The sequence below is a fragment of the Tursiops truncatus genome, chromosome 7 (assembly GCF_011762595.2).
Source record: "Tursiops truncatus isolate mTurTru1 chromosome 7, mTurTru1.mat.Y, whole genome shotgun sequence".
In the NCBI taxonomy this organism is placed as follows: Eukaryota; Metazoa; Chordata; class Mammalia; order Artiodactyla; family Delphinidae; genus Tursiops; species Tursiops truncatus.
In genome coordinates, this window is record NC_047040.1 from 78,490,705 (window position 1) to 78,515,567 (window position 24,863).

The 24,863-nt window shown below is 40.3% G+C and overlaps 1 protein-coding gene across 1 annotated transcript in view; it reads left to right on the top strand.

Moving 5' to 3' along the window:
- Nucleotides 1–24,863, top strand: part of NEB (nebulin) — a 240,272-nt gene that overhangs the window by 64,059 nt on the left and 151,350 nt on the right. Inside the window, exons 29-44 of the mRNA XM_073807710.1 lie at nt 4,209–4,313; nt 5,065–5,172; nt 7,142–7,453; nt 8,465–8,671; nt 10,665–10,769; nt 12,302–12,409; nt 13,364–13,675; nt 14,244–14,450; nt 14,926–15,030; nt 15,217–15,324; nt 16,203–16,514; nt 17,658–17,864; nt 20,914–21,018; nt 22,452–22,559; nt 24,022–24,333; nt 24,461–24,667. Of these exons, the coding sequence (XP_073663811.1) occupies nt 4,209–4,313; nt 5,065–5,172; nt 7,142–7,453; nt 8,465–8,671; nt 10,665–10,769; nt 12,302–12,409; nt 13,364–13,675; nt 14,244–14,450; nt 14,926–15,030; nt 15,217–15,324; nt 16,203–16,514; nt 17,658–17,864; nt 20,914–21,018; nt 22,452–22,559; nt 24,022–24,333; nt 24,461–24,667 (2,928 nt within the window). The remainder of the gene's footprint in view (nt 1–4,208; nt 4,314–5,064; nt 5,173–7,141; nt 7,454–8,464; nt 8,672–10,664; nt 10,770–12,301; nt 12,410–13,363; nt 13,676–14,243; nt 14,451–14,925; nt 15,031–15,216; nt 15,325–16,202; nt 16,515–17,657; nt 17,865–20,913; nt 21,019–22,451; nt 22,560–24,021; nt 24,334–24,460; nt 24,668–24,863) is intronic.

Sequence of the window (24,863 nt, forward strand, 5' to 3'; positions counted from 1 at the left end):
TTTTGCATCTATGTTCATCAGTGATATTGGCCTGTAGTTTTCTGTCTTTGTGACATCCTTGTCTGGTTTTGGTATCAGGGTGATGGTGGCCTCGTAGAATGACTTTGGGAGTGTTCCTCCCTCTGCTGTATTTTGGAAGAGTTTGAGAAGGATGGGTGTTAGCTCTTCTCTAAATGTTTGATAGAATTCGCCTGTGAAGCCATCTGGTCCTGGGCTTTTGTTTGTTGGAAGATTTTTAATCACACTTTCAATTTCAGTGCTTGTGATTGGTCTGTTCCTATTTTCTATTTCTTCCTGATTCAGTCTTGGCAGGTTGTGCCTTTCTAAGAATTTGTCCATTTCTTCCAGGTTGTCCATTTTATTGGCATAGAGTTGCTTGTAGTAATCTCTCATGATCTTTTGTATTTCTGCAGTGTCAGTTGTTACTTCTCCTTTTTCATTTCTAATTCTATTGATTTGAGTGTTCTCCCTTTTTTTCTTGATGAATCTGGCTAATAGTTTATCAATTTTGTTTATCTTCTCAAAGAACCAGCTTTTAGTTTTATTGATCTTTGCTATCGTTTCCTTCATTTCTTTTTCATTTATTTCTGATCTGATTTTTATGATTTCTTTCTTCTTCTAACTTTGGGGTTTTTTTGTTCTTCTTTCTCTAATTGCTTTAGGTGCAAGGTTAGGTTGTTTATTCGAGATATTTCCTGTTCAAAAGTAGGATTGTATTGCTATAAACTTCCCTCTTAGAACTGCTTTTGCTGCATCCCATAGATTTTGGGTCATCGTGCCTCCATTGTCATTTGTTTCTAGGTATTTTTTTGATTTCCTCTTTGATTTCTTCAGTGATCACTTCGTTATTAACTAGTGTATTGTTTAGCCTCCATGTGTTTGTATTTTTTACAGATCTTTTCCTGTAACTGATATCTAGTCTTATAGCGTTGTGGTTGGAAAAGATACTTGATACAATTTCAATTTTCTTAAATTTACCAAGGCTTGATTTGTGACCCAAGATATGATCTATCCTGGAGAATGTTCCATGAGCACTAGAGAAAAATGTGTATTCTGTTGTTTTTGGATGGAATGTCCTATAAATATCAATTAAGTCCATCTTGTTTAATGTATCATTTAAAGCTTGTTTTTCCTTATTTATTTTCATTTTGGATGATCTGTCCATTGGTGAAAGTGGGGTGTTAAAGTCCCCTACTATGACTGTGTTACTGTTGATTTCCCCTTCTATGGCTGTTAGTATTTGCCTTATGTATTGAGGTGCTCCTATGTTGGGTGCATAAATATTTACAATTGTTTTATCTTCTTCTTAGATCGATCCCTTGATCATTATGTAGTGTCCTTTGTCTCTTCTAATAGTCTTTATTTTAAAGTCTATTTTGTCTGATACGAGAATTGCTACTCCAGCTTTCTTTTGGTTTCCATTAGCATGAAATATCTGTTTCCATCCTCTTACTTTCAATCTGTATGTGTCTCTAGGTCTGAAGTGGGTCACTTGAAGACAGCAAATATATGGGTCTTGTTTTTGTATCCATTCAGCCAATCTGTGTCTTTTGGTGGGAGCATTTAGTCCATTTACATTTAAGGTAATTATCGATATGTATGTTCCTGTTCCCATTTTCTTAACTGTTTTGGGTTCGTTAATTGTAGGTCTTTTCCTTCTCTTGTGTTTCTTGCCTAGAGAGGTTCCTTTAGCAGTTGTTGTAGAGTTGGTTTGGTGGTGCTGAACTCTCTCAGCTTTTGCTTGTCTGTAAAGGTTTTAATTTCTCCATCAAATCTGAATGAGATCCTTGCTGGGTAGAGTAATCTTGGCTGCAGTTTTTTCTCCTTCATCACTTTAAATATGTCCTGCCAGTCCCTTCTGGCTTGCAGAGTTTCTGCTGAAAGATCAGCTGTTAACCTTATGGGGATTCCCTTGTGTGTTATTTGTTGTTTATCCCTTGCTGCTTTTAATAGGTTTTCTTTGTATTTAATTTTTGACAGTTTGATTAATATGTGTCTTGGCATATTTCTCCTTGGATTTATCCTGTATGGGACTCTCTGTGCTTCCTGGACTTGATTAACTATTTCCTTTCCCATATTAGGGAAGTTTTCAACTATAATCTCTTCAAATATTTTCTCAGTCCCTTTCTTTTTCTCTTCTTCTTTTGGAACCCCTATAATTCGAATGTTGGTACATTTAATGTTGTCCCAGAGGTCTCTTAGGCTGTCTTCATTTCTTTTCATTCTTTTTTCTTTATTCTGCTCTGCAGTAGTTATTTTCACTCTTATCTTCCAGGTCACTTATCCGTTCTTCTGCCTCAGTTATTCTGCTATTGATCCCTTCTAGAGAATTTTAAATTTCATTTATTGTGTTGTTCATCTCTGTTTGTTTGCTCTTTAGTTCTTCTAGGTCCTTGTTAAAAATTTCTTGTATTTTCTCCATTCTACTCCCAAGATTTTGGATCATCTTTACTATCATTATTCTGAATGCTTTTTCAGGTAGGCTGCCTATCTCCTCTTCATTTGTTTTGTCTGGTGGGTTTTTGCCTTGCTCCTTCATCTGCTGTGTGTTTCTCTGTCTTCTCCTTTTGCTTATCTTACTGTGTTTGGGGTCTGCTTTTCGCAGGCTGCAGGTTTGTAGTTCCCGTTGTTTTTGGTGTCTGTCTCCAGTGGCTAAGGTTGGTTCAGTGGGCTGTGTAGGCTTCCTGGTGGAGGGGACTAGTGCCTGTGTTCTGGTGGATGAGGCTGGATCTTGTCTTTCTGGTGGGCAGGTCCACGTCTGGTGGTGTGTTTTGGGGTGTCTGTGGCCTTATTATGATTTTAGGCAGCCTCTCTGCTAATGGGTGGGGTTGTGTTCCTGTCTTGCTAGTTGTTTGGCATAGGGTGTCCAGCACTGTAGCTTGCTGGTCGTTGAGTGAAGCTGGGTGCTGGTGTTGAGATGGAGATCTCTCGGAGATTTTTGCCGTTTGATATTATGTGGAGCTGGGAGGTCTCTTGTGGACCAGTGTCCTGAAGTTGGCTCTCCCACCTCAGAGGCACAGCACTAACTCCTGGCTGCAGCACCAAGAGCCTTTCATCCACACGGTTAATTTGGGATGATTCGTGGTCTATTCAGGTATTCCACAGATGCAGGGTACATCAAGTTGATTGTGAAGCTTTAATCCGCTGCTTCTGAGGCTGCTGGGAGAGATTTCCCTTTCTCTACTTTGTTCTCACAGCTCCCAGGGGTTCAGCTTTGGATCTGGCCCCGCCTCTGGGTGTAGGTCGCTGGAGGGTGTCTGTTCTTCGCTCAGACAGGACGGGGTTAAAGGAGCCGCTGATGCGGGGGCTCTGGCTTACTCAGGCCGGGGGTAGGGAGGGGCACAGAGTGCCGGGGAAGCCTGCGGCTGCAGAGGCCAGCATGACATTGCACTAGCCTGAGGCGCGCCCTGCGTTCTCCCGGGGGAGTTGTCCCTGGATCACAGGACCCTGGCAGTGGCGGGCTGTCTCTGGGGTCCGCGCTTTTAGCCGTGACTCGCGCCCGTCTCTTGATCTCCTTTAAGCAGCGTTCTTAATCCCCTCTCCTCATGCACCAGGAAAGAAAGAGGGAAGAAAAAGTCTCCTGCCTCTTCGGCAGGTCCAGACTTTTCCTGGACTCCCTCCCGGCTAGCCGTGTTGCACTAACCCCTTCAGGCTGTGTTCACGCTGCCAACCACAGCCCTCTCCCTGCGCTCCGACCAAAGCCCGAGCCTCAGCTCCCAGACACGCCCGCTCCGGCGGGGCAGCAGACAAGCCTCTCTCGGGCTATTGAGTGCCGGTCGGCACCGATCCTCTGTGCGGGAATCTCTCCGCTTTGCCTCCCGCACCCCTGTTGCTGTGCTCTCCCCCGAGGCTCCGAAGCTTTCCCCCTCCGCCACCTGCAGTCTCCGCCCACGAAGGGGCTTCCTAGTGTGTGGAAACCTTTCCTCCTTCACATCTCCCTCCCACTGGTGCAGGTCCCATCCCTACCCTTTTGTCTCTGTTTATTCTTTTTTCTTTTTCCGTACCCAGGTACGTGGGGTGTTTCTTGCCTTTTGGGAGGTCTGAGGTCTTCTGCCAGCATTCAGTAGGTGTTCTGTAGGAGTTGTTCCACGTGTAGGTGTATTTCTGGTGTATCTGTGGGGAGGAAGGTGATCTCCGCATCTTACTCTTCCGCCATCTTCCTGGAAGTCAGCCATAATGCATTTTATTTTTGTGACTATGTGTTGCAGATCTTATACAAAGCTAAAGGAGAAGATGTGAAACATAAATATACGATGGGTCCTGATGTTCCTCAATTTCTCCAGGCCAAGTGCAATGCTTACAATATAAGTGATGTAAGTAGGGGTTTTGATGGGGTGTGAAATCCAGACCTGATGATAAAATAATAGAATTTTAGAGTATGACAGGGCTTTGACAATTTAGGTCAGTTTTCTCCATAGCCCCCATTAGAGCATATCCCATGATAATGGGTCTGTACCTCTTGAGTCGGCCTTTTCAAGTGTAGGACAACTCTAAAGCGTATAGCATTCTTCTTTGTGTCAAGCTCAACACATATTTCTCTAGTTTTCCTAGTTCTTCACATGGAGGAAGTTTTTATCCTCCAGAAAAATGAGGATAAATGAAACCCACCCCCCCTTTTTTTTTTTAACAACAACACTAAAATTTCTAAAGCTAACCACCAGGTCTTTCCTGGACCTTCCTTTCATAAGATTGAGCTTCATTTTCTCCAGTTGGTTCTCACATACTGTGGTTTCCAGAACCTTTATTACTCTCCTCTGGATCCACTCCAGTTTCTCAATTTCCCTCTTCAATATGTGCCCAAACCAGACTTGGGTGAATGATTAGTACAGAGTCTAATAAGTTTATGCTATACAATTTCATGTATGACATTTTGCTCATGTGACTTCTGTTTTTTAAATTGAAGTATAGTTGATTTACCATTAATGTGACTTCTTAAAACTGTGTGCTATAGGAGATTCTTCTAGCTTCTATCTGGAAAAGAACAAAGCAATCCCAGCTGTTGAGGAATCAGTGTCGCTGATTACCCCAGAGCATGCTGACATCCTTTTTCCTTCTCCATCGCAGGTCTGTTATAAACGGGACTGGCATGATTTAATAGCCAAGGGCAACAATGTGCTGGGTGACGCTATACCCATCACTGCAGCCAAAGCATCGAGAAACATTGCCAGTGACGTGAGTAAAAATTTTAGGTGAAATCTGGGTGATTGTCATTTTTACAAAGTAATCAAATGGGTGCTTGTTAAAATGATACCACATTGAAAACAGTATGTTGAATTAATGACATTTAAATTCTCCGCAAAATATTGTTTTGAAAACCTGTCACTTTTTTTTTTTTTTCCCCTGTGGTACGCGGGCCTCTCACTGTTGTGGCCTCTCCCATTGCGGAGCACAGGCTCCGGACATGCAGGCTCAGCGGCCATGGCTCATGGGCCCAGCTGCTCCGTGGCATGTGGGATCTTCCCGGACTGGGGCATGAACCCGTGTCCCCTGCATCGGCAGGCAGACTCTCAACCACTGTGCCACCAGGGAAGCCCTGAAAACCTGTCACTTTTTCAATGTTTTGTGATTCTTTTCAGTTGACCCCACTTGGTAGAGCTGTCATAAATCTGACAGTGGCTTTCTCTCCTGATTCATAGCCCAAATTACCTTCCCTGACACATTTCCCTGACAGCCCACATTTATTTTCAGGGAGAATACCCTACCTGCCACTAACATGTTAAATTCAGATGACTGCCTGCATTATAATTGTATTAAGAAGATTGAAAAAATGTTAAATAAAATGTACAGATTTTATAAACCAAATAGGAAAAAAGCCCACTTTTCTAGAATATAATTTTGATTTATTTCATCTGTAATAGAAAAAGTATACACTTACACTTCTTCTCATCATTGAAAAACAAAATTTTCCAAAAGCACGCACACGCCATAGATTTCACTGTCACACACTATTCCAGAGGCTACACTCTTCGTCTGACACAAGAAAAGAAAGAAACCACGTGTACAGACCATGTGGAAGATAGGGTGTAAGAATTCTACAGCCTTCCATGTAGGGATGGTACTGAAAATGTGTTCTTCAAAGCTTTGCACATCACTCTGAAATACATTTCTAGTTTAAGGAGAAAGTGACAGTCTAAAATATGACATTATCATTTTTATTTTTAGCCCTTACACAGAACTTTTTCTAACATGCCTAGAAATTACTTGATAATTCTTTTGCCTGCTAAACTCTTGTTTATAAATTGGTGCTTAAATGGCAGGAGCAGAGTGTCTTCAGAGTTTGGGTGGATTTGAATTCTCTTACATAAAAATTGAGGTTTTGATTTGTTACCTACTGTATAGCTCAGTCTACACCCCATTGCCTATCTCAGTGGTGAGAGACCTTGGACCGCAGAGCTTTTGCAGTCAGGCTTTTACTGATGAGGAAAGGTCTTGGTGGTTCCTGCCCTTATTATATAGTTCCTTAATTCATGTGCAGCTGCTTCAGCAGTGAGCTTGGAGAGTAGCTGCTGAGAAATGGGGTTGGGTGAAAGCCTAGCTACCTGCCAAAGAAGAGGGTTTTTTTGTTTAACCATATTAGGTCAACTGAGACAACAAACATAGTAATATTTTCCATCTCCCACCCCAAAGAGATCTGAGTATAAACGTCTTGCATGTACAGTTCTTTAGAGTTTCTTCTGCACCTTTTCCTGGACCAATCAGAATCGAAAACAGAAGTATTTCTAGTATTCTGTGATGTGAACTAACATGTTGGATTAGGAAAATTCACATCCCTGGAAAACCAAGAGGTATATTTGGAATGTAGTCTTATATTTTGGAATATGTTATGTTTATATTAAGTGTGAAAACTTAATAGAGTTGGCTCTATATAAAGTTCCACATGCAAATCATCTATAGCATTCGTAGCAAAGAAAAGAAACTGCTCCTGAATTTATCATGATACCCATTTATAACCCAGCAGTATTGGAAATAAATGCTTTCAGTCTAAACTTCCTGGGGTTGGGGGGCATGGGGTGTGGACTGTATTTCTTGTACAGTCTTCCAGAAAATCACAATATTCTGAATGCCTTTGTGTGTGAATATAATCGCTCCACCTAATGTTCCCAATGCTTAGGACTTTGCTAACCAAATTCTGCCTCCACAGTATAAATACAAGGAAGCTTACGAGAAGGCAAAGGGAAAGCATGTGGGTTTTAGAAGCCTCCAGGATGATCCTAAGCTCGTCCACTATACGAATGTGGCAAAGTTACAGTCTGATCGTGAATACAAGAAGAACTATGAAAACACCAAAACCAGCTATCATACCCCTGGGGACATGGTTAGCATTACAGCTGCAAAGATGGCCCAGGATGTTGCCACCAACATCAACTACAAGCAGCCGATACATCACTACACATACCTACCTGATGCCCTGAGTCTTGAGCATACCAGGAATATGAATCAAATTCAGAGTGATGTGAGTATGTATAACATTATAGACCTAGAGATGCTGGTACTGAACAGACGATCATTTCTTCCTGTTTTAGTAGACTTCACAATACAGTAAGGTATTTGAAAAATGCACTTTAAAATATACAGTCATCATTGAAAGAGTAACAAAGGCATGGTAGACACGCTGTGTTTTACTAGCTTTCTCTGCTCCTATCACAATCATTGATATTATCTTTATTAACTTATGGGTCAAAGATAAAGCCATGTTCTACTAAGTACATAAGCCACCCTGGTTCTCAACAAAAGGAAATGGTTACTCCTGGTGGGCCTGCTTCAACAGCAATATGTATAATGCAAAATAGGAGCATTTTCTATTCTTTCTGAATTCAGGAATGTTCTTTTTTTCTTCTTCTTCTATTTTTGAACTCAAGGTCACACTCTCATGCATGTAAATGTATGTAACGAGTCATCTAAAATGAACCAGGAGGGTTTTGTGATTGCAGCATGACTCATGGAGAGCTGCATGGGGGAGGGTGTTTAATATTCAGAGCATTTCCTGCTGCAGGAGCCAGGTTTTTGTAAGAATCATCCTTGGTAAAGGGAAAAAATTGTGTTCCTTTATTGTTGCTCAATGAGAATGTCTCTCTCCACCTGAGATGGAGGAGCTCAGGTGGACGGTGTGGGTGAAATTCAGAAGTTGTGGAGATTTCAGTGAAATCAAAAGGAAAGCCCAATTTATTGTCAGAAGAGACACTTTTTTTTTTTTTTTTTTTTTTTTTTTTAGCAGTACCCATGGAAATATGTGGCCTACATTCTCTCCTGGAGTGTTAATGCACTCTAACAACAGAACTGCTTTTTCTTATGACCAAATTCTGGGTAAGAAGCTCTGTGGCAGAGATAGCCAAAAGCTCCAGTATAGACACAGGCATGCTGACAGGTTGCTCTTCATTCCCGCCCTGGATAGAATTACAGATTCCAGAAACAGCTCTTGAGTATGCACTAGGATATCCCCTCATCTGAGATTACTCTTTTACAGAATGTATATAAAGATGAGTACAACAACTGCTTCAAGGGCATTGGATGGATCCCTCTTGGTTCTCTGGAGGTCGAGAAGGCCAAGAAAGCAGGCAATGCATTAAATGAGAGAAAGTACCGACAGCACCCAGATACCATCAAGTTCACAAGTGTGCCTGATTCCATGGGCATGGTTTTGGCTCAGCACAACACAAAGCAGCTAAGTGATGTAAGTGGTTTTCCTTCAAAGAGTTTTTGTCCATGAATAACCCCATGACCAGTTACTCCACAATCCTTCTTAATTCAATTCATGAGTGTGCATCTATCTTAGCAAATCATCTGCTTTCAGAGGTATATCAAAAGGTTTTACTTTTGAAGCAACTTGGGACTTAAGAAGAATAGGAAGGAGAGAAGGACGATGTTCCAAGTTTGCTTTGTTTTCCAAATGTAGAGAGTCTATGTTATTTATAAGCAGACCCTTACACTATACATAGGAAATAAAATTATTTCTATTATAATCTGTGACCTTGTCTGAATTGCAAACCAAGATATATATTGCGCGCGCTCTCTCTCTCCCTCTCTCTCTCTCTCCCTCTCTCTCTCTCTCTCTATATATATATATAGAGAGAGAGAGAGAGAGGGAGAGAGAGAGAGAGTTGTAAGAGTTCTACCTAGCCAGATGAGGAGAAGGCTAATGTCCTAATCCCCTTGCAAAATAAATAGGGCGGTATTCTGAGAGAGAGAAACACCTCTGGGGAAGAGTTAAGCAGTTTGCTTTCAGAGTCATCCAGAGTCTTTTTTCTGAGCCGAGGTCTATCTGGACCCTTTTTCTTAGTCAGAGGCTAATTACAATGCTCAGTGCTTCCCCTCATTTGATAATTTCAGAGTTCTAAGATACCTCCCCCAGAAATAGAGTGGTAAGTAAAAAACAAAGAAGAGAGGACTTTTTGTGGCTTTAACCCCAGATATTCGAAGGTGGGGAATGCATTCTTTGGTTCAGATTTGAGGGTTTTCTGGATTTTATTTCTCAGACCAGTCCCACATTACCACAGATGTTTCAAGATTAATTCTATTCTAGTGGTACTAAATGGTGTAGATTGTTCTGATTTCTTTTGTACTGACCGAGGTGTCACTTCTCCCTGTGTTTTTCCAGTTAGCTAGGAAAACCCTAAACTCACGATATTAAGTCTTCCTCATCCCAATAAATGCCGTCAACATCTACCTAGTTACTCAAGCCTGAAACCTGGCAGTCACCATCGACACCTCCCCGTGTGAACCCCCCTCATCCAACGCCTCTGCTGAGTTAGCCTCCCAAATCTCTCAGCCATCCTGTTGGAGCACTTCTCTGTCTTTCAACGCCTCTACTGAGTTAGCCTCCCAAATCTCTCAGCCATCCTGTTGGAGCACTTCTCTGTCTTTCAGCTGCCACCAACCCTAGTTCTGGCCTCCATATCTCACGTGGACAACTGTAATAATCCATTACCTGGACTCCCTGCCTGGGGCCACACAAAAACCAAAAAGACTGTCTTAAGACATAAATCAGATCATGTCCTTCTTATACTTAAAACCCCTTAGTAGCTTCTCCTTGAACTCAAAGTAAAATCTAAACTGTTAACTTGGTTGAAAAAGCCCTCAGCTCTGTGCCCCCGCCCCCCTCCTGTCTAATCCTCCTGGGACCCCGCTCAGCACATTCCAGCCCAGTGACCTTCAGTTCCTCAAGCTAGCCATGCCCCTTCTAGACCCAGGGCCCTGAATGCTCTTCTTCTGCCCGGACCCTTCCCTTTTCTTCAAGTTTGGGTGTAAATGTTACCTTTTTAGAGAGCCTTTGCTGACCCCCCACCCTGACCCTGTTCATTTCTTTCCTAAAGTTATTTAATTTACAACACATCACGAATTCTAGCTCTATCTTACAGTTTATGTGCTATTCTCTGTTTCCTCTATTGGGCTATAAGCTCCAAGAGGACAGGTCTGCCTTTTTCTTTTTAACCACTTTAAACACAGAACCTACCATGCTGCCTATTGATCAGAGTGCTGTCCAATAAATATGGGTGGAATGAGCAATGAATATGTCTGCCAACACTCCCTCTGTGTGATAATGTAGCTAATTGCCTTATAAATGGAAAAACACAAACGATAGTCTTCCTTTTTAAAGGAACGTGTGCTAGATGAAACTTACATTATGTTAGCTAATATGATTTCAACGCTGCCTCCTTTGTTTTTAGGTGAACTACAAGGTGGAGGGAGAGAAACTGAAGCACAAGTACACTATGGACCCTGATGTACCGCAGTTTATTCAAGCCAAGGTCAATGCCTTCAACATAAGTGATGTGAGTATTTGGCCTGGTGCCCGTCTAGTATTGCTTACATGAGCCTCTCCTTTCCAGTTCTATATAACTAGCACTGGGAATTTTAGGGGGAGCAAACTGAGTGTGAACCCTTTGAGTCTTTGATGGAGGAGGTCATTGAGAGGACGTGATTGACAGGTGACCCTTGATCTGGACCTGGGCAATTGGAGGCTCCTCACCCCCTCCCATCCTTGGAATGTAAGTTCTGCCCACTGTTCCCACAGTGGGAGCCATTTTCAAGGACACAGCCTTGAGAGACCAATGTGTTGTTGAGACAACTTGCACTGAATCCACTTGAGGCCTTAATAAACTTGTAAGGTTCTGGTGGGCGGGTGTGAAGATCTACTTGTCTTGTGACTGCCCAAGACAACCCTCGAATGTAAGTTCCCTTGTTTATTAAAATTGCCACCTACCAAGCTGGAGTGGTCAGCCTGTTTTTTCAGTCTCTCCTTGCCCTCCATGTACGGGGACCAATTTGCGAACCAACAGTCTCCAGATTGGATCCTTATCATAGAATATGAGACTAGAGCCTACCATACATTTCACTTAATGCGGACTTTTCCCAACTGTGGGCTATGACTCGTTAGTGGGTTATAAAATCAATCTAGTAGGTTGTGTTCCATTTTTTAAAAAGTAAAACAAAATAGGACAGAGAGGATTGGAAAATACAGGAATGCATGGTCTGTAGTAAGGATAAGTATTGCTATTTCTATAACTTTTATTTCAGTTATTTGTTAAAATTCTAAACTTCTAAACAAGTTTACCGTGATTTTCTTTAGAAACTCTTCTTTGCATGTGACTAGCATCTCTCTCTAATTGGTGGCAATGTTTAAATTTACTATTATGAATTATTTCCTTTTGCTTTTAAAGCAAATTGGTAAATTCTAATTTAAAGACATAATCCAACCTGGATAAAATTGTTCATTTCTTAAAAGATGATTTAGTCATTCTTCCTAACATTTTAGGCTCTCTTTTATCTCCAAATAAACATTTTTTAAAGTACTCATTTCTATGCTTTTGGTTCATTTAAAACTTTTTCCTGCTTTTATAAGTAATATTTAAAAATTAATATTAATTAAAGCTGGGTGGTACTACATCTGAACTTTTAATTTTAGTACCCACATCTTTCTGTAAGTTTAAAATGTTCCATTATAAAAAATACAAGAAAATAAAAGCATTGCATGCTTATTATAGAAAAATTGGAAAATATAGAAAATTATGAAAAAATTAAAATCTTCTGTTATCCCACATTCAAAGCAATACCTTTCCATTGCTTTTTTTAATGCACACATATACATTTTTTACAGCAGTTGAGATCATACTGTGTATATAGTTTACTGATTTTTTTTTTAAAGAATAATAGAGTTCTAAAAGATGAACTTAGAGCCCTAACTCTGTATTCTTTTAATAGAAAGGGATATATTATGACATGTTTTATAAGAAAGATTTTGGTTTCCTGTTTCATTCCTCTTTTAATTATGTCAGATAATAAAATAATCTTTCCTTTTTTCAAGGCTAAGTATAAAGCAGATTGGAAGAAAACCCTTGCTAAGGGCTATGATTTGAGACCAGATGCCATTCCAATTGTTGCTGCAAAAAGTTCAAGGAATATTGCTAGCAATGTAAGTCTAATTTGAAAGTAGTAAACTCTCTTTATATTTAAAAAATATTTATATGGTGTATGAGGTTATATGAGCTATATTAGGAAGCAAATAAAAAATTGTAGTATAAAAAGAATTCCTAATATCTTAGGTACCAGTGATTTTTTTATCTTAAAAATATTTAAAAACTCAGTAAGTTGTTACAAAGAAGATAATTTTTTTAAACTGTCAAATACATGGAATTCTCATTAGTATTATTATTATGAACTTGAAAACTGCTTTTTATTTGGATTTTGTTAAGAAAAAAGCCTTGGTATACTAAAATATTACTAAATCAAGAAAGTCTCCCAGTATTTTAAAAGAATACAATTTTTTGATAATATAATTTCCATAAAGAAAAAAATCTGGTGAAATATGGAAAGCCAGGAAGAATTATATATTAAATGACAGCATTTCAGTTACCTGCTTACTTATTTACTTTATTAATTAATTACTTTTTATAAATTAAGTTATATTTTCTATAGGAATTGATATACCTTGATAGAGTAGAAATTCATTTGGAGTCCAATATACTAATTTTTATAATGTCTTTGCTGCAATTTACTCAGAATTATGCAAATAGTTTATAAGGTGATGCAAATTAATCATAGAAACAGATAATAAAAACTATGTTCACCAAATCCTTAATAAACTTTTCAGGAACCTTTGTTTGTATTCAAAGAATCCACCTATGAATAATCTAGATATAAACTACAATTTATTCCATTCTTAATTATCCCCAGAGCAGATCTCAAGACCATCCATTGGAAATACTTTGCTAGTTGTTTACTTAAAAATACTAAAAAACTTAGTTGTTACCTAGATTCAGAATGAATTTGGCTATTGCTTAATTTGTGATATAAATTCAGTTTAATGCTTTAGTATTTCATACAATCTACCCTATCAATCTTCTGTCTGCCCTTCTTTTTCATGTAGTTCAAATATAAGGAGGCCTACGAGAAAGCCAAAGGCAAACAAATTGGATTTCTCAGTCTTCAGGATGATCCTAAACTGGTTCACTACATGAATGTAGCCAAAATACAGTCAGATCGTGAGTACAAAAAGGGCTATGAAGCCAGCAAGACCAGATATCACACCCCCTTGGATATGTTCAGTGTGACAGCAGCCAAGAAATCTCAGGAGGTCGCCACCAACACCAACTACAGACAACCCTTCCACCACTACACCCTGCTGCCTGATGCCTTGAACGTGGAGCATTCCAGGAACGCGATGCAGATTCAAAGTGACGTACGTAGCAGTCATCAGATTGTCAGCATAAAATTAGTTATCCATTTCTAGCTGACGGCTAAGAAGAACTAGAAATCAGCAATTCCATTTACTCCATCCTAAACCTGGTTGGACTCACTGTAATTAGGGATCCTCTCCAGAATTTGGAGTTTTAGGATTTTACTCATTTGAGCTATATATATAGTTTTCTTTAGCTATTATGTATATATATACTTAAACTTTGGAAGTTAGACCCAATATATGTTGTATTCTGTGAAAGACTAACAGGTCCAAATGGGTGCTATATAATATCCTTTCCAGTGCAAAATTCTGTTAACGTTCCCCCCAAGAAAGTTAAATTTTTAAAGGAATTATTGGGTCAGGATTTTCTGTTCAAAACCACCATGAATACAATCACTTTGTAATTAATTTTTTTCTGAAGGATGGTAGGGAATAAAAAGCAGGTTATTCTCCCAGTCCCCCCATCCTTTTTTTTTTTTCCTCTTTTTAAAAATGAGCAAATCATCTGGTCAAAGAAACCCATGCCCTGACTCTTTCTGAAATGAGAATTTCCGTTTTCGTTGTGAAGAATCTGTACAAATCCGACTTCACCAATTGGATGAAAGGGATCGGCTGGGTGCCCATAGAGTCACCGGAGGTGGAGAAGGCAAAGAAAGCAGGAGAGATTCTTAGCGAGAAGAAGTACCGCCAGCACCCTGAGAAGCTAAAGTTCACATACGCCATGGACACACTGGAACAAGCACTAAACAAAAGTAACAAACTGATTATGAACAAGGTAAGAACTCACCTGCTGGCCTCAGCCTCAGAACCCCTGCAGTGCTCAGACCATTGAACCAGGCAGTGCCACTTTGACCTTCATCAGCGTTTTCATCTTTCTGATGGTCGTGGTCGTGGCGGTGGTGGTAGGAGGGGGCAGTCTATAACCGTCATCGTGTCTAGAGAGCTCCCACTTATACCAACCCCAGGCTGTCTGTCAACCTCATGCTGAGTGTGTGCTAGAACCACGAAGCTCTATGTAATGTGTGGTTGGAGCAAGATAGCCTTTGTTGTTTCAGTGGAAGAGGGCTCCCTTGTTTGATGATTTTTAAAATCATGTGTCCAGTCTCATCAGCCCATCTTCTTGCTATTTCATTCATTTTCCAATATCAGATTTAACCTCTTCTACCATGGAGATGTGAGTCTCTTCCTCTTGATAGCACATTGCAGATTTGTCCTGCTGTACAGTCATGTGCCTACCTTTCTTGTTGTAGAGGCTCTACACTGAAAAATGGAACAAAGACAAGACCACCATTCACGTCATGCCTGATACTCCAGGCATTTTACTCTCCAGAGTCAACCAAATCACCATGAGTGATGTGAGTAGATTAACAACAACAACAAAGATTCAGGGAGTGGGGGGGTGGTGGCAGGGGGAGGGAAGAGTTTGAAGGGAACTAGTAGTTGTGGAATATCTGTCTTCCACATGACAACCACTTTAAAATTAGGGTCCCCATTCTAACGCGACTAACAAGATGCTGGTGTTTTTCTACTTCATCATTTAGAAACTGTACAAAGCTGGCTGGGAAGAAGAAAAGAAGAAAGGATATGACCTGAGGCCTGATGCCATCCCAATAAAGGCTGCAAGAGCCTCCAGAGACATTGCCAGTGATGTAAGTGCTTTCACTGATGCTTATTTAGTCTAAACGAGAAAAAGAGCAAATGAGCCAAGCACATGTGTATGCAGGAGCTGTAATCAGCTCTGTCCAGTGTTGGTGGGACCACTGTCCCATGTAACACACAAGACACCTCCCTTCACCCAGTCCAAGGATGCTCTAATTATTTGTTCATCATTCAATGTAAAAAGTGACAGGGTCTTGTTAAAATAAGTTACTTTTAGAGTGCTTAAGTTGTTTATGGGCAATTCCTAGCAAACATAGGGATGTGATCTATGCACTTTACCCAGAAGATCCATTACCAAGCTCTTTCCTGAATGTAGAGATGCACCATGAAAAGTGGTGCCTGCAGCCTTTTCCGCTGGTTACACAGCAGAGTGGGAAAAGCTGCTTTCTAAATAACCCTAAAACAACTTATTTACACATCACTTTGATTAACTCTAGCTGATTTTTTCCCCTCATGGACTCAAGTCTGTCAAGAAATTTGAAGTACAAATATTTTGCTCCTGGGGCTTCCCTTGTGGTGCAGTGGTTGAGGGTCCACCTGCCGATGCAGGGGACACGGGTTCGTGCCCCGGTCCGGGAGGATCCCACATGCCGCGGAGCAGCTGGGCCCGTGAGCCATGGCCGCTGAGCCTGCGCGTCCGGAGCCTGTGCTCCGCAACGGGAGAGGCCACAACAGTGACAGGCCCGCGTACCGCAAAAAAAAAAAATTTTGCTCCCAGTCCCCCCACCCCGCCAACAACTCCTCCCTTTGTAAGTTTAGAGTAGCTCTAAAACCCTACACCTATGACAAAGCTAATGGCACGTAGTGAATTATATTTTGTTCTCTTTCTTTCACTATCTTCATCACCATGTTTCTTTTCCATCCACAGTACAAGTACAGGCAAGCCTATGAACAAGCCAAAGGGAAACACATTGGCTTCCGGAGCCTAGAGGACGACCCCAAGTTGGTGCACTTCATGCAAGTGGCCAAGATGCAGTCAGACCGCGAGTACAAGAAGGCGTACGAGAAATCCAAGACATCCTTCCACACCCCGGCGGACATGCTCAGCATGGTGGCAGCCAAGAAGTCTCAGGAAGTGGCCACCAACACCAACTACAGGAACGTGATCCATGCCTACAACATGCTTCCTGATGCCATGAGCTTTGAATTGGCCAAAAACATGATGCAGATTCAAAGTGATGTATGTGACAGCCACAACATTTGCAGAGCATTTACTTTGGATAATAAGCAAATCATGAAAGACCATAAGTAATGCCATTTTGAAAATCCTGAAAGAAATTCATATGTAATTTCCCAATGAGGTGTTTCAGTTTTTACCTTAGATTGAATTTATTTTTTTTAACACAAAAGGGATGAACCCTATCTATTATTGTTGTGAGCATTATTGGATGCTAGATCAGCCATAACACATGAAATTTGGTTTCAGAAAGAATGTGTTGAAGGAAATATATCTAGCAGAGAGAGTCAGAAGTATAAAAAGTTCCTGATTAAGGAGTAAGAGGTAAAACAGAAAGTCAGGTAACTTGAGAGCTACTGTCCCTCACTCCCAGCCAGCTTTCATTTCCAGCTTTATAATTGCCTATCTTACTTACTGATGAAATAGTAAGGAGGTGATGGCTGAAACAGCTATTGGAATAAATGTGAGGAAGGCACAGAGAGTGTAAAGCCAAGAATTGAGCTATAGAGGCCCTTTGGTGGCTGGGGAAAGTGAATATAAATTATGAACCAAATACAGACCATGCCGAGCCTATATTTCTCTTTGGAAACGTAAGACATGAGCTATAGCTGGGGAGGTACATAAGTACCCAAATGAAAGCAACCGTGGTACAGTTATAGGGGGAAATGTCTGATTTGAGGGGAAATAAATGAAATTTGCACAAAGTATCAGTGAGGTTTCTGGCATACCCGAAGGAGTTGTAATCATGGTGGCTGTTCAAAGGCTTATACCAAAAGAGAGAAATGGAGTCCTCTAAGTCTCCTATTAACCAAGGGGACTTGGGGATTTTTGTAAGAAAGTTAGTCCAGCATGGTCACCTTTCTTGAGATAGTAGTCACATGGTAGATTGATCTATTTGGTATTTCTTAGCACTTTTTCTTTATGAAGACATTGAGAGAAGCAAATAAATCACAAAGATATTGCTGCTTGTTTTAAATTCCTCATGCAAGGAAATGTAAAAAAAATAAAGTTTAGGGTTAAAAGTAATTAAAGTTGAATATGCTATCAGTTGAAAACTGAAGTGGAACTCATGGAATATTAAATACCCGCTCATGGTTCTTGGAAGATTTGGTTTCTTCTCATCCTCGAACTTTTCCTCTTTTGCAGAATCAGTACAAAGCTGACTATGCTGACTTCATGAAGGGCGTTGGATGGCTCCCTCTGGGCTCCCTGGAGGCTGAGAAAAACAAGAAAGCCATGGCGATTATCAGTGAAAAGAAGTACCGCCAACACCCAGACACTCTGAAGTATTCCACCTTGATGGACTCAGTGAACATGGTTTTGGCCAAGAATAATGCAAAAATTATGAACGAAGTAAGTCTTTCAATAATGTAGTGTTTCATAAGCATCAAGAATAAGCCAGGCATATCCTACATTTAATCTACAGGTTTTGATAACAGTTTTACAGCATCATAATTAATGTTTCCTCTACCTTGAAAAAGGGTCTTGTAGTTAAAAAAACAAACAAAAAAGATAGAAATTAGTCCTAATAAGTGCCCTCTCCAAATGCTCAGTGAACCACCCTACCTAATAGACATAACAAAATAAGTATGGACTATTTTCTTTCAATGCAGATCTTGAAAATGAGTCCCATTTGTCTAAGGCGAAGTTAGTAGAAGCTCATTATGCTGAATCAGTAGACTGTAGGGCTGATGATGACAGCTGGGTGTTGCAGCCCACCTCTGCTTCCTTGCTCTTTTGATGGAATAAAAGAAAACTAGATTACATGGCTGTAGCAGCATTCTGAGCCAGGACCTTCTCTGGGCAATGCTGAGAGCGATAGCTCTCCACTAGTACTTCCCTGGATCATTAATGACTCCAGCCTTCAGAAAAGCCTTACTGTAGTTTGACATAATTAGCCATAATTTGATTTCAGGACCAACAAGTACATCACCCTTGGACATCTGTTTTTAAGTTGCAAAAATAAAATAATTGCAACAGCATTGGTTATATTTTGTGGATCATAATTAGAAATGCCATTGATTAACCAAAAAGGGGAAAAATAATTTGGATCTGAACATGAAACGATTGCAGGAAATGATGTAGAAAGATAGAGCTGTATTACGCTAAGTCTCTGAGTAAATCCTCTGGAGTCTTCTGAGAAAGAATTTTGTCAAGAAGACCAACCTCTTTGGAAAGGACTTGTTGACACAAGGCAAAAGTCTCAGTGCCCCTTTTAAGATTTAGAATTTAAACTACCACAAACATACATTTACTTTTTAAATATTAAATTAAGCCTTTCATTTTTTCAGTGTTAAAGATTACCATTTTAAAATAATCATGCCAAGATGAGAATCACAGAAATAGCAAATGCTAACACTGAGAGATATCTTGGTGGTCATCAGGTTGAACCCCTTCCTTGCAGAGTTGAGGAAAGGGTGGCCCAGAGAGGCAAGGCACCTCCCTTAAAGACACACAGCAGGTCAATGACCTGGTCTGGACTAGAACCAGTACTCTAATGACTAACTATTGCTCTTTCCATTAGAATTGTGCTTCCAATACTATAATCACTAGCCACATGTGATGACAAATCTCAATTAATTAAAATTAATAATTTGTTCTTCATTCACATTAGCTACATTTCAAGTGACTGATAGCCCCGTGTGGCTAGGGACTGTCGTGTTGATGACACAGATGACACAGATCACTTGATCAGAAGTCAGAAAATTAGTTTTTGTAAATAAAATTTTATAGTAACACAGCCACAGCTATTCATCTGCATATCATCTGTGGCCGCTTTTGCACTGCAACAGCAGAGCTGAGTAGTTCATAACAGAGATTCTGTGGCCCACAAAGCCTAACATTATTTACTATCTGGCTCTTTACGTTTACTGACCCCTGATCTAGAAAAAACTCTAGCAGAAGTTTTGTTTTTGTTTTTTAATCAAACCTGGCTAAAACAAAGATATAGCATTTTTCACCTGTAAGATTTGCAAAGATTTAAAAAGTTGTGTGATATACAGTATTGGAAAGGGAGTTAATGTAAACTTCTAATCAACAGTTTTTGTTAATATTTGTTAAAATTAAAACTTCAGTTGCCCAATACCCTTCAGAAATCCTCATGTATGTGCAAAGATGTACACACATACATACACACGGTAATACTTTTTGCAGGTTAGGATCCCCAAAAAGAGATGCTGAGATGGTATTTGGAGTACAGGACATTTTTCAGGGATCAGTACCAGTGAGGGGACTTGAGGATATGGGGAGGGGGAAGGGTGAGCTGTGACAAAATGAGAGAGTGGCATGGACATATATACACTACCAAACGTAAACTAGATAGCTAGTGGGAAGCAGCCGCATAGCACAGGGAGATCAGCTCGGTGCTTTGTGACCCCCTAGAGGGGTGGGATAGGGAGGGTGGGAGGGAGGGAGACGCAAGAGGGAAGAGATATGGGAACATATGTATATGTATAACTGACTCATTGTGTTATAAAGCAGAAACTAACACACCATTGTAAAGCAATTATACTCCAATAAAGATGTAAAAAAAAAAGGGGGAGGCAAGAGGGGTCCGACTGTGATGCCAGCCCTACAAAGCCTATGCCAGTGCCCCAGAGGTCTCTTGAGTATATACGGCCTGCCGGACGTGTCCTGAACTGGGTGGAGTGGCCAGGCCTTTGTACCACCACTCTGATGAGTAACTGGATGGCCACCAGGAAGAGTGTGCTCTTGAGTGAGGCAACAAAACCTTGAAGCAAGTGACAGTTTGGAGGCTGTCTGCCAATAGTTGGTGCAACCAGTCCTTCCTTGAGTGAGTGTCTGGGTTGTACATCTCCAGGCCCACCACAAAGATCATGGCATCATTGCTTATAGTAGAAAGAAACTGGAAACAACAAATTAAATGTCTATCAAAGGAGAACTAGTTAAATCAATTGGGTTACACCTCTTCATGGAATACTGCACAGCTCTTTAAATGAATGAAGTAAATTATTAAGAGGGCTAAAAGATGTCTAACCTATAATATTAAGTAAAAAAGCAAGATGTAAAACATGTTTTATATAACCTCATTTATATTAAAAAAAAGGACTATATGTGGACTTTAATACGCATAGAAAATTTTAGGATGGAGATGCTATATCCAGGCTGTAAAATAGGAAGGCAGGACATTTTACTTTACATCTGACATCCTCTCCACTGTCTTGTTTGAATGAGCACCTTTTTCCTTTAAATTTTTTAAAAATAAGAGCCAGCTAATAAAAATACATAAAATATTGATATTTGTGTACAATAATATATATGTACTGACTTCCTTTAAAACTTTTAAATACTAACTTCCATTGCTTTTTTCTTCTCTTTCTTTTCTTTCTTTTTTCCTTCCTTTCTTCCTTCCTTCCTTTTTTCTTTTTTTTTTTCTTTCCAGCACCTCTACAAACAAGCATGGGAGGCTGACAAGACCAAAGTCCACATCATGTCTGATATCCCCCAGATTATTCTGGCAAAGGCAAATACAATTAATATGAGTGATGTGAGTATAATTCCTCCAGTTGTCATCTTTCTTTCCTGCCTATTTGAACCAATAAAAACAAATTAACTAATTAATGGCTCGATTTTGAGAATGACTGTTTTGACAGTGAGTGGGAACCCACAAATGAGACTCTTTCTAATCTTGCTTTGCTAAGAGTAGGAGTAGGCCTGTTGATGGGACAGCAGTTAGGAATTTGAAGGGCAGTTGGATTTTGTTCTAGGAGTAGGTACTTCTTATCAAACTAAGAGAAGTAAAGAGAGTGGTTTAGAGCCCAGGATAAGAGATAAGGAAAGAGTGAATCCCAGGACTTTCTTAAACAGTCCCTCTACCAAGCTTTTGAAATGATTCTAAAGAGGCAGTCTTGGGAAAAGTTAAATGGAAAGGGAAGAATAACATTTTGAAGAATTTAGGTCAAGGCCCGTAAGGAATTTAGGTCAAGCCCCGTAAGGAATGTAATGTTCTAACTTACTGTTAGAAACTTCATAGGTGTTTTATTTCACTTCCTTTCTCATCCTAACCAGTTGCTAGGAAACCCTCAAATCCTACCAGTTTTTTTTAAAAAAGATTTATTTATTATTTATTTATTTATAATAAATGCCGCATCGTGTCTTAGTTGCGGCACGCGGGATCTTCATTGAGGCGTGCGAGATCTTCGTTGCAGCACACGGGCTTCTCTCTGGTTGTGGCATGTGGTTTTCTCTCCTCTAGTTGTGGCTTGCAGGCTCCAGGGTGGGTGGGCTCTGTAGCCGTGGCACATGGGTTCCAGAGCGCATGGGCTCTGTATTTTTGCCGCTTGCAGGCTCTCTAGTTGAGCTGTGCGGGCTCAGTAGTTGTGGCATGCGGGCTTAGTTGCCCCACGACATGTGGGATCTTAGTTCCCTGACCAGGGATCAAACCCGGGTCCCCTGCATTGGAAGGTGGATTCTTTACCACTGGACCCCAGGGAAGTCCCTCTACCAGTTTTTTTCTTTTGTTTGTTTGAATTACACAGGGATTTGGAATTGTTGACTTGTTTTTGAATTGTAGTATCCACACAGTTATATACATAAAAGTGTCAATTGCAAAACAGTGAAGTCTTTTGATTTAAGAACATGGCTATTTTGTATTCTTCTCTTGACTCTTATTTGACAAAATGCATCAGTAAGAATCTACTGGGCTTTCACATTTTTAAAAAGCATATTTACAACCTAATAGAGACGAGTAGCTCTTACTTTTTCTGGTGGTTTTTTGAAGATGTTTTAATTTGTAATAGATTTTGTTTTCAAACACAGTTATGTTACTTGTGAGAGCATTTAGCCCTTGAACCACCAATGAAGCATTCTGCTGAAAGATTAAAAAAAAAAAAAAGATGCTGCAGTGCCAGTTTACTCTTTTAAAATAAACCCAGACTTTCCTATTTAGAAGAAAACTATTTCCTTTGCCTCTCTTTCCAGAAACTCTACAAACTTTCTTTGGAAGAGTCTAAAAAGAAAGGGTATGATCTCAGAACTGATGCCATTCCTATCAAAGCTGCCAAAGCCTCAAGAGATATTGCAAGCGATGTAAGTCTGAAGGAAAGCGGTCACCTGACTGGGGGTTTCTAATCTACCAAAATAATAAGGGCTGAGTTTTAGAAACACTGAGTGAATAAAATATGAGAAAGAAAGCATGCCTGCTACCAATAGTCCCATTGTGTTCTGTGACTGCTTCTTAGCCTTGCTCTTGTGTTTTCTCTGGTATTCTGAAAAAACAGAATGCCAGCTACATTATGACCACCTTTGTACTCGATCACCAAGGCTATGGCCAGTAGAAATCGAAAGCCCTTCACTAAGTTTTCTTAACACTTGTGTTGTTCTTGCCTCCTGCCTCTTAGGCTCTGTCTTCCCAACAGGATGTCCCAGGAAGTGGTGTGCTGGGGGTCCTGATCTTTTGTGCTCATGATAGCTGATTATTAAATAATCATGAATTTTGCAAACCAGTTGTTAAAACTATTGATAGCTTGATATCAACTATAGTGGGAGAACTTACACCACAGAAATTGACAAACAGTACAAATCAGGGCTTTTTTCCCCCAGAGAGCTGGTGTGCCAACACACCATTGCCATAACACATCACCTTTATGAAACTCAATTCTTTCATTTGATTGTTTCCAAAAGAAATCTACTCACAGTGAACATTTAATGATTTGGGGGTAATGAGAGGAGCACATTCAGAGCACTCGTTCCTTAGCCATCCCCCAGGTCTACTCTCTCTTTCCTCTTCCATCTCTGCTCTTCATTTTTCCTACCTACCCATCCCTATCCCACTCCTACATTGTCCTGAGGACTCCAAACTTCTCCCTCTATTGTGCTGGAGTCATTTGGCTCTCCCAGCTCCTAACCCCTAAGTTGTACACCCGAACCCACAAGAGATAGGCAGAAGAAGAAGTTTCCCATGCATCAGGATCTCCCCATGAAAGAGGGAACTTGGTGATAAATAGTAAAATTTCTTCCCCATTATACCAGAGTAGAGAGTCTTAAAAGAAAAAAACCTCCACAAATATAAAGCTGCCCTAAAATTATACTGTGTATCTCATAACTAAGCCTCTTCTCATCAGTGAAAGACTGGCTGGATGATTTTTCAGGGCAACATTAAACTGCTTAGAACATTCTGCTTTTTTCTCTCTCATTTGCTGTACACTTATTACCTACTAAATGTTCTTTAACAACAGGGTATGTGTGAAAATCTGGGTGGTGTATCATCACAAGATCCATGTTCTAAGCTTTAATGACTTTAGCAAGTCACTCACCCCTCTGGCCTCAGCTTACTGTTCTCTAAAATGGGGGCAGTAACAATAACCTTGCTGTCTACCTCACAAGGTATAGTTGTGATGATCAACTTACACAAATAAATGTGAAAAAAGTGTTTTGTGAACTGTAGAATTCTATAAAAGTATCCCTTTTTATGAAATACAGAATATTGACACTAGAATGATTTCTGGTCAAGGGAATTGCTCTGAATAAATATTCAAATTTTTCTTCACAGTATAAATACAAACACAATTATGAAAAGGAGAGGGGGAAGATGGTTGGTTTCCGCAGTCTTGAGGATGATCCCAAATTAGTCCATTCCATGCAAGTGGCCAAGATGCAATCTGATCGGGAGTACAAGAAAAACTATGAGAAAACCAAGACCAGCTACCACACCCCTGCCGACATGCTCAGTGTCACGGCCGCCAAGGATGCCCAAGCCAACATCACCAACACCAACTACAAGCACCTGATTCACAAGTACATCCTCCTTCCAGACTCCATGAACATCCAGCTGTCCAAGAATATGAATCACATACAGAGTGATGTAAGGCTCTCTTCTTTCTGAGTGATGGTTGCATTCTTAGCATGAGAATGGAGATTACAGGCTCCTGTGCCACAGTTTTGTATCTAAATTGATAAGGTAAAGTAGAAAGTGCTTCTTCTCTTTATAGAATGAATATAAGCAGGACTACAATGAATGGTACAAAGGGCTTGGCTGGAGTCCAGCTGGTTCCCTAGAAGTGGAGAAGGCCAAGAAAGCAACTGAAAATGCCAGTGATCAGAAATACCGCCAGCACCCTAGCAACTTCCAGTTTAAGAAGCTGAATGACTCCATGGACATGGTTCTTGCCAAGCAGAATGCGCATACCATGAACAAGGTAGACAGAACACCTACCCTTCCTTGTAGCTCCCAGCCAGACAGGGCTAGCAGTCTCTGGTTCTTGTCTGGGAAATTTAATTTGGGCCCACCACTTCTATGCAGTGGCAAACAGTACCAGAGCACTCACCTACACCATATTCTTCTGCTCCCAACCTCTTATTTTTATTTTACTTGCCCTTCTAATTAAGTTAGAA